A 9,364-nucleotide genomic window follows, 5' to 3' on the forward strand; every position below is an offset into this window, starting at 1 on the left:
ATGAATGTAGCACTTCTCTTATTTTAAATGATTTTATAAAATCTATTATAATATTTGATTTTAGTAAAATCTTACGGTTACAAGATTGCATGTGTGNTTTTTTTAATTACTACACTACACGTTCTAATGCATCTTTAATTGCATACATCTTTTTAGATTAAAATATATAATACATACATATGTATATTTATAATTTTTCTTCTCCTATAATTTCTAAATTGATACAAATTTTAAATTGATTACAATCTAGACTCTTCATCTAATCCATCCAATTCTTATTTAATTTTAATTTGATTACAATCCAAATTCTCCATTTAACAAATAGGTTTAAGTTTAAGTAAGACTCTAATTCCATTTGTTCTTATCGACTTATTTGGATAAAGTAACAATAAGTATTGTCTCATTTTTTTATATAAACTAACAATTTTACTTTTAGCCTAATTTAAACGTTAATTGTTGTTGTTGTTGTTGTTGTTGTTGTTGTGTGTGTGTGTGTGTGTGTGTGTGTGGATAAAGTATCAAATGATAGCTAATATGTATTAGCATTAACGTAAACTTAATTAAAAATTTTAATTTAGATAACATAAAAAAAGAATAAAGTAACCCAAAAATAAAACTAATATAATAATAATAATAATAAATAATAATAATAATGACAAATTCAAATCCACGTAAGTTTGAAGAAAACATACAAATTTTGTTTCATGATATTGACAAAAAATAATATAGATAAAAAAAAAAAAATCATCTTATACATTTTGAAAACAAACATATTTATTGCACTCTTTTAATAAGTTGTTATTATTATTATTATATGCATTTCATAATACCTTCGTTTCATAGAATATGACTTTATTATATGACTTAAAAGTAAAATATTTATTTATTTTTTATTATCTATTATATTATCTAATTTTAAGTAAATTAATAAAAATTATTTATATATAAATTTTCATTAAACTGTGCATCGCACGGGCTTAATACTAATATATATATATATATAAGTAGAAATCTCATGTGAGAATGCATGAAATCCTGCCATGTGCCGTTCTAAACTTCCATTTAGTTTTTTAAACTATTACCCAATAACTTATAGTAACTTATTTTTACTATTAATTTTTGATATAGGCTGAGGTTGACAATTAGACCAAACAAATGTAATTCTTTAAACCTTCTCAAAATAGACAAAAAGCCCAAGCCTAGCCATTATAATTTATAACCCAAGTCTGAACTCTCCACTCACGTGTAGCTCAAAACCTACAAGATTTGACCCACCCCTACAATTGTGTACATCAAAGATTAAACATCCGTGTCTGCCGTTTATTCTCAAAAAAGGTTAAAACTCTGTGCAACTAAATTTTGTATTATTAAGTGGATTATAAATATTTAAGATAGTAATTAGTATTTAGAGTATGGACTGTGGATTGAGTTATCTTTATCTTTATTTTTTTTCTTTTTGTATGGTATTTTAATTTCAAGAAATCAAGTACTGGGTAAATTTTTTTTTTTACTTTTTTTTTGTAAATTTTATATTATTAAGTAAATTATAAATATTTAAGATAGTAGTTAATATTTAGAGTGTGGACTATGGAGTGATTTTTTTTTTTCTTTTTGTATGGTACTTTACTTTGAAGAAATCAAGTATTGAGTAAATTTTTTCACTTTTTTTCTTCTATAAATTTTATATTATTAAGTAGATTATAAATATTTAAGATAATTATTAGTTTTTAGAAGTGGACTGTGGAGTAATTTATCTTTATTTTATTTTTTTCCTTTTTCTTTTTGTATGGTACTTTACTTTCAAGAAATCAAGTACTGAGATTTTTTCTTTCTTTTTTTTGTAAATTTTATATTATTAAGTGAATTATAAATATTAAGATAGTTATTAACATTTAGAGTGCTATGGAATGATTTATCTTTATTTTTTTTTCTTTTTGTATAGTACTTTATTTTCAAGAAAGTAAGTAATAGGTAAATTTTTTTTTCTATAAATTTTTATATTATTAAGTGGATTATAAATTATTAAGATAGTTATTAATATTTAGAGTGTGGATTGTGGATGATTTATCTTTATCTTTTTTTCCTCTTTTCCCTTTTGTATGAGTATTTTACTTTTAAGAAATCAAGTACTAAGTAAAATTTTTCACTTTTTTTTTTCTTTGTACATTTATATTATTAAGTGGATTATAAATATTTAAGATAGTAATTAGTATTTAGAGTGTGAACTCTGTGAATATTTATTTTATTTTTATTTTCTTTTTTATGGTACTTATTTTCAATAAATCAAGTACTAGGTAACTTTTTTTTTTGTTATTTTTTTTTTTTTTTTTTTTTTTTCTTTTCTTTGAGTAAAAGATTTGCATGTATTGTGTAACTTAAAATAAATGTTATTTTTTAACTTTGTATTTATAATTCAATTTAAATTATATCGAATATTTTTATTTAAGTTATACATATAACTATTAAATCTTGATTAAGCAGTGCATGGTGGACATAAAACTAGTTGAAAGAATAATGCACATATAATAAAATTCATAGATTTCCATGAGGCTGCACTAATCCAGCTTACCCAAGGGTTTGGAATTGATTCTCAGATACCATTTTTGCTTTTTGTTTGGTTTTTTGGATACAGCAGGGGGGATTTTGATCCCTTGAAAATACCGTAGTGTACCAATTAAACTATAAAACTCTTGGGCGAAACACCTTTTTAGATTTGTTTGCTTTCACTATGATTTGCTTTGTTTGTTTGTTTTTGTTTGTTTGTTTTTTTTTTTTGATAGATTCACTTTGCTTTGTTGATCATGTAATAAAGAAAAGATAATTTGCTTCAATAGTTCTCCTATGGAATGAAAATAACGGACATAGAATTTAAAAAGCGAAGAACCACAGTATTTTTTGGACGATTTAAAAAGTACAACAAATTTCATTTGATAAATAAAAATGACAAGCTATGAGGGTGTGAATTTCCAATCCCTCGATACATTTTTGATTGCTTTACTCGGTTTAACATACAAAGACAACATTACGCAAAATAAGGAAAATAATAAAAATAATAATAATGGAAATATCACCGGAAACCTTTTTTTTTTTTTTAGAAAATTTCAACTTATGGCGTCCGCTTCTGATGATGACTCTTTATCATCAATCAAGGCACCAGAAACATATTGATTACAAAGAATTAATATATCTATATCTATACGAAAAGGCCCTATAAATTAACAAGAATCATATTATTGGGTAACTAATTTTCGGCTGAAAACATGAATTTAAATAACTTTGGCCTTTTTATAGGCCGAACTAATCTCTCTGTGAGCCGTATTGAATTTTCTTCTCTTTGATTCTATTACTGGAATTATATTTATACTCAACCCTCCAAGAGATTCTCATCATGGCTTGGGTTTCTATGTTCATCTTGAGCTAGAGCTAGGCTTGTTAGAGGAGTACCAGAGTTTCTTTTGGCAAATCAATATCTTCTCCTTCTCAATACCATACTCAGTGTCTTCTTTACGACAACCCCATCTCATTGCCTTAGCCATGGAAGCAACAGCATCCACAAAATAGCTGGATTCCCGAATTATTGCATACCCATTAGGCCGAAGGATCCGGTCCATCTCCAAGAGCATGTATTTCATGTCACATCTGCCAATAAATCAGCTATGTTACAACCATCCATACATGTTCAGTTCACAGAACCCACTGAGAATATTAGTATTAACTTTTCTACTGATCATCACAACTATATCAGTCAAGTGTTCATGCATCACTTAGGCACGACTACATTAATCTGCGGTTCTTAGACATAAGCTGATACAGTACCATGCCATTTCTTCATTATTTTTTAGTCACATAAGATAAAATTTAAAAGATTATCTAGTGAAATAAGAGTGTCTTCAGCCAAAGGCCCCTTGGCCTAATGGTCTCCGGGTCTACAGGAGATAGATTTGCAATTTGGAAAAACCCAAATATTCTCAGCAAGTCTATTTTGGAGTATTAGTTGGTGGTAAGTGCAAGGCAACTACATCAGTTGGTCAAATGATTTGCAATCACGCCTAATTGTGGTGAAATTAAAACCAGTGTCTTGCTATCCAACAAGATGGATTTTCAGCATATGGGTCCTGTCTGACCCACTTTCACTAAATTTCCAAACTTCAGTTTGAAGTGAACGTCCCATGCCATTTGTTTTCTCTTTGTTAAAGTCCAACCAATTTTGTTATTTTTTTGAACAGACTGCTTGGGCAATCTAGTCAACAAGATAATTCAATAATGGTCAGTTCATATTTCACTATCTACTGTGTCAAATCAGTTAAGGATCCTTGCCAAACCTAAAACAAAAGGTTTAAACCATGTAATCCACTAAACAATATACTAGTTCAAAATGATAAAAACGTCAGAATCAGTGCCCTTACCTGTGGCTTTCTGCAGTAAAGAGGCCATCAAGGTGAAGGAGATCATATGTTCGAGGATATGTTGAGAAAGCTTCACACCTATCAAAACAGAAATTGAATAATTAACATCACACACCATCCATACAATAAAAACAATGAGTTACATGGAACACACTTGATTATGCCATAAGAAATCTACAAAGGTTCAAAAAAAATTCATTATTACCAATCATGGTAAGTTCCGATGAGACCCCGATCAAAAACCACAGCAAGTGTGTTAAGAGCATAGGATGAGACTACATTCATGACCCACAGGGGATCATCAACTACAGCCGCAGCAAAACCTCCATAAGCAGTATTCATGTCCATTACGTTTCTTATCTTATCAGACCCAATGGCAGGGAGTAACTTTTTGTAGTGCTTAATTCGCACCTTCCACTTACTGTCATCATGCTTGAAAGTATTAGCACTCCCACCATAAACATCTGAAATCCTTTCAGGTGTAACATGCAACCGCTTAGGCCATTTAGCGATGGATGTCAAAGTAGATTTCTCAAGCTTTGGGCTTGGAACAACGACACAAGGGCGAAGTGGAGTGTACCATGCTGAATCTGGTTCAAGGCTATCATCACATTTTGGGGGATAGGCATCTGGATTTGCCAGCTGATCGTAACAACTATTGTCAGAAGATTTCTGCCAGACAGCAATGTCATCCTTTTTGTTGTACAGTTTGAAGCACATAGAAGTTAGCAGATCCTGCAACTTTTCATAATCCGATTTCTGCTCTTCCACAGTTGTGTTCCATCCTCGCCAGCGGTTTTCATAGTTTACAGGAGGGCCAGACAAAATCCAGAAGCCTCCAGGACGAAGTATGCGGTGTATTTCTAGAAGGTAAATTCCACCTGAAAACAGGAAATTTCCATTGGTAAGAAAGCAAGGGTAACCCGGTGCCCCAACCACCTTACATGTAATTTAGTGAAGAAAAAAGAATCTCAGGCCACAAAATAAACCCCATCAACAATCTGAGCAATTTTATTCGATTCAGAAAAGTCAACTGGCTATTTTGCATTACTGAGTTGGTGGTGTCCAGCCCTATCTACTTCAATTTTTAAAGATGTCACCAAGTTCCTTGGAAATGACCAAACCAGAAGATACTGTAAAGTAACCAGCCATTGTAACACAATTGGACAACTCCAGAAAACTAGTTGGCTCCTAACTAAATGTATGATATGCTCAAGATGAGTTTACATGTTATTTGCCAATAACAAAGAGGCGAGAAAAGCTTGCGGATCTAGTAGGTAAAGCACATAACAGATTTCTAATTGGGATGTCACTTGTGCATTCCCTCCCCAAAGTTAAAATAAGCAAGGAACATCTAGGTGACTACTCAATCTTCTACTTTGGACTGGATTCACTTACATTCATGGATGTCTATCACAATTTGAGAGAAAAATTTCAAAAACTGAGAAAAGAATTACCAAATTCTGTCCATGGGATAAGGCATCTGGAGCAATGTGCCATATCGAATGAGTTTGAGGGAAAAGGAAGGCGTTGTGTAGAAATGATTCCAAGGATTGCTGGAATTCCACGTTCCAATGCAAATTGGACTTGAGCTTCATGATTATCTCTTGGGGCAAGAGAAACCGTAAGAATTCCACGATCCAACAAATCACCACCCCAGCTTGCAACCTAAAATAAGTCAGCTATAAAGATTAAGTGGCCTTTCCCAATGTGCAAAATATTAACAACTAACATTACCTAGCGTTAAAATATCTCTAATATTGCAAATAGACAAACATGTCTTGAAGATGGACCATCATATATGAGCAAATGAATAAATAAATAGATACAGAATGGTACAAATTAAATTAGAAGTTAGTTTCTATTGAAATCAATGAGTAATTTAATGAGCAGTACCACAAGGCAACTGTGAAGGCAACGGCATTTACTTTCAATAAGATGGACACCTTGAACAATTGAGAACATGAAAAAGTAAGCAAGAACAGGAAAATGTGACTCACCCCGCACCCAGTGTCAATGGCAGTTCGAACAGTTCCATCTGTCATTTCTGGGATCAGATCTTGCATCAGATCAACATATGCACCAACCCCTTTAGGGAACATAGTACCCCCACCAGGAAAGAGGAACTTGTCCCCTTCTTTCCTCAGCCAATTCTGATTAGATTTCTGCTGGTTGATCCAATTGTATGGTACATTTCTGAAATGTCAATAGGAGAAATTCAATGAAGCATTTTATATAGATATTTGATCCTGGTAACTTTTAAAGCCTGCAATGCACTTTGACATAAAATTAGAAAAATCATAATACCTGTACCAACACTGATTCCTGCTCTGTGGCCATTTGATTGGCACTTTGTACCCATTAGGGGGTGGAACCAAGCATTCCTTCCTTTCAGATATAGGAGGACAGTGGCGTTCCATGAGAGTTAGCCGATGTAAACCATACTTCTTCCATCTCTGTATAAATAAACATGAATAAGTAGTAAGGTTGATTAATATGCAGCCTTGTCCTAGATCCCAAAAATGGGCTATATGGAAAGAAAATGAACAATTAATAATACCCTTGGATCTGTGCATGGAGTGTAGTCTTGATAGTCACTGCTGCATTCAGCAAACTTAATGGGTTTAATTTGGAGAGGAGTGACTGAAGATTCCTTGGGAGATTGGACATCGTTTGCAACAATCTTGGTTTCAAACCTGTTCCTCTCAGAACAAAAGATTCCACCAAGATAAAATGAAAATCCGCACAACACAACAAACATGATTGAAATGGGGACAGCCCTTGAACCTCTATCCCCTTGGGGACCTGGTTTCCCATCTTTATATTTCATGATCCCTGATATTATCAACTATCTACAGAAGAGCAAGGAGTTGATTAGATTTTGAAAATGATAACATTCTTCCACCTCCCCCAACTCAGAAAATGCATACAACAGAGGCATTAATTATTTCCTTTTTTATTGAACAAAATTTGAAGTCAGAGGAGAAGTGAAGAATAACACATTCCTTTCCCATATAATCTCAAAAGAAATGTGCTACTTCACTAATCAACTCTCCAAAAAAAGAAAAGGGTAAGGCGGTTTACCAATCACCTATCTTAGATCCCGCAAAAGTAAGAGGTGTGTGCACTAGTACGACTTTTAAATTCAATTAATCAGAGTGGCTTAAGGAACACAAAGAAACAAACACACACTCACACAACGGAGATGCAATAACATCACTGAAAATGTATGTATGTATCTGCTTAACTGAACAAAGCCCAACAATCTACTACAATTGACAAACAATGGGTAGTTACCAGATCAATGCAAAGCTTCAACAAAACTCAAATATTTCAAGGATAGATCCAGTTATTTTAGGTGCAAAATTGTAACTCAATTACATGCGTGCACGCTTGTGAGAGAGAGAAAGTAATGCAGATCCAAATATGAGTACTGATAAATTAAATGACTTTGGTTAGCCCAAGCTGTAAAACATGAGATCTGATCTGGTAGTTGCTACCGACATGTACTACTACTTTCCATGTCACCTGGACTTTACATCTTTTCACATGATTTTCAATCCCAAACCTACCAAATTCTCAGCCGTCCTTATTACTTATGAGTTATGAGGCACCTCTCTCTCTCTCTCTCTCTTTCACGCACTAAATAAGTCAAAAAGGCAAAAACACAGCCTAATAAAGAAGCCCATGGAAAAAAAAGAAGAAGCAAAAAGTAAATAAAAGAGAATGCAATATGTCAGGTATTTTAATCATTTCTTGTAACGTAAGAAAAGTTTCCATGATTCAATTATCACAGCTTGCCAATCGGATACTTTTCTTCTGAATCATCCTTTGCTCTATGAGTATGACCTCCAACAAATAACATGCAACAAACAAAAAAGCAAAAGCGCCAATGAATTCCTATCCGTCAAAGTAATGGTATTGCATGAAATGATTCCTTCCTTCCACATTTTTTTCTGAAACTAAGCAAAACAATGTACAAGTGCAACACATGCGACTTTTAGTCTGACTCTGAACATAACAGCAATTTTTCTAAAATTAGCAAACCAAATCAGAATTGATTCGAGGAAAAAAAAATTATTTTGAAATTTACCCATTTGGTAATGATTAAAATTAAGGCTATCCATGAACTCAAAATTGGAAATCAAGAGAGAAAAAAAAAAGGTGTAGAGTAAAAAAAAAGAAAAGCAGATCCATCATGCAATTGAAGGAAAACCCATATGATATATATGTCAGAAATTGAAGAAGACAAGGACAGAACTTGTAACATAAATAGAAAGGTAGGATCTGACGAGATCTGACAAAGAAACAAAAGAAAGAAAAAAGAGGTGAAAGTAATATAAGTACCAAAAGAAGAGAAGAAACAGCTGGGCACAGGGCAAAACAGTGTTTTGTTTTTCCAACTCTCTGCACTCAAAAATGAGAGAAAGCAATGGCAATGGCAATGGCAATGGGTCTGTGTGTTTTGTGTCTGAACACTTAAAAAGAGATCTGAGTTTGTAGCTGATAGGCTTGAAAGTGGAGAGAAAGAATGAGAACGCAATAGAACTGAGATCCCTCTCACCTCTTTACACCTCTTTATATAGGAACAACAGTCTCACTCACTCTCTCTCTCCTTGCCTTCCGCGTCCTTTGTCCCATTGTTTTTCCTTTAAATTTTTTTTTTTATTATTTTATGCTCCAATGGTTTTTCCTAGTCTTCTCTGTTTTTGCTCCATTATAAAAAGTTACCAATAAATAAAAAGTATATTATCTCTCTCTTATCATGTCTGTTTTCGTCTTTTGGTTTGTTTACTTCAATGTGAATCCACATCGATCTGTTATCATTCATCATTTTTTTTAATGTAAGTCATCCATGGAATGATTTCTACCACCACCTTAATTACATCAAATCAAATATAAAAAAATAATTATCTTTTTCTTTTGTTAGGTTTTAATAGCGTTTACGGTCCAATTTT

The 9,364-nt window shown here is 32.5% G+C and overlaps 1 protein-coding gene across 2 annotated transcripts; it reads right to left on the minus strand.

Moving 5' to 3' along the window:
• Positions 1 to 2,941: 2,941 nt before the first annotated feature.
• On the minus strand, positions 2,942 to 8,983 carry LOC112020117 (probable methyltransferase PMT21). 2 transcript variants are annotated; one of them, XM_024052676.2, is made up of 8 exons: positions 8,754 to 8,983; positions 6,967 to 7,258; positions 6,714 to 6,862; positions 6,407 to 6,602; positions 5,864 to 6,074; positions 4,612 to 5,287; positions 4,407 to 4,484; positions 2,942 to 3,639 (listed from the first exon to the last, which is right to left on the minus strand). In XM_024052676.2, the coding sequence occupies exons 2-8, from the start codon at positions 7,234 to 7,236 to the stop codon at positions 3,408 to 3,410; spliced, it is 1,812 nt and encodes a 603-aa protein (XP_023908444.1). In that variant the 5' UTR covers positions 7,237 to 7,258; positions 8,754 to 8,983; the 3' UTR covers positions 2,942 to 3,407. The 2 variants fall into 2 exon arrangements, with proteins under 2 accessions (XP_023908444.1, XP_065616447.1); XM_065760375.1 differs by lacking the exon at positions 8,754 to 8,983 and adding an exon at positions 7,704 to 8,393.
• Between the last annotated feature and the right edge of the window lie 381 nt (positions 8,984 to 9,364).

Source organism: Quercus suber, unplaced genomic scaffold (assembly GCF_002906115.3).
Source record: "Quercus suber isolate HL8 unplaced genomic scaffold, Cork oak 2.0 scaffold_363, whole genome shotgun sequence".
NCBI classification, from domain to species: domain Eukaryota; kingdom Viridiplantae; phylum Streptophyta; class Magnoliopsida; order Fagales; family Fagaceae; genus Quercus; species Quercus suber.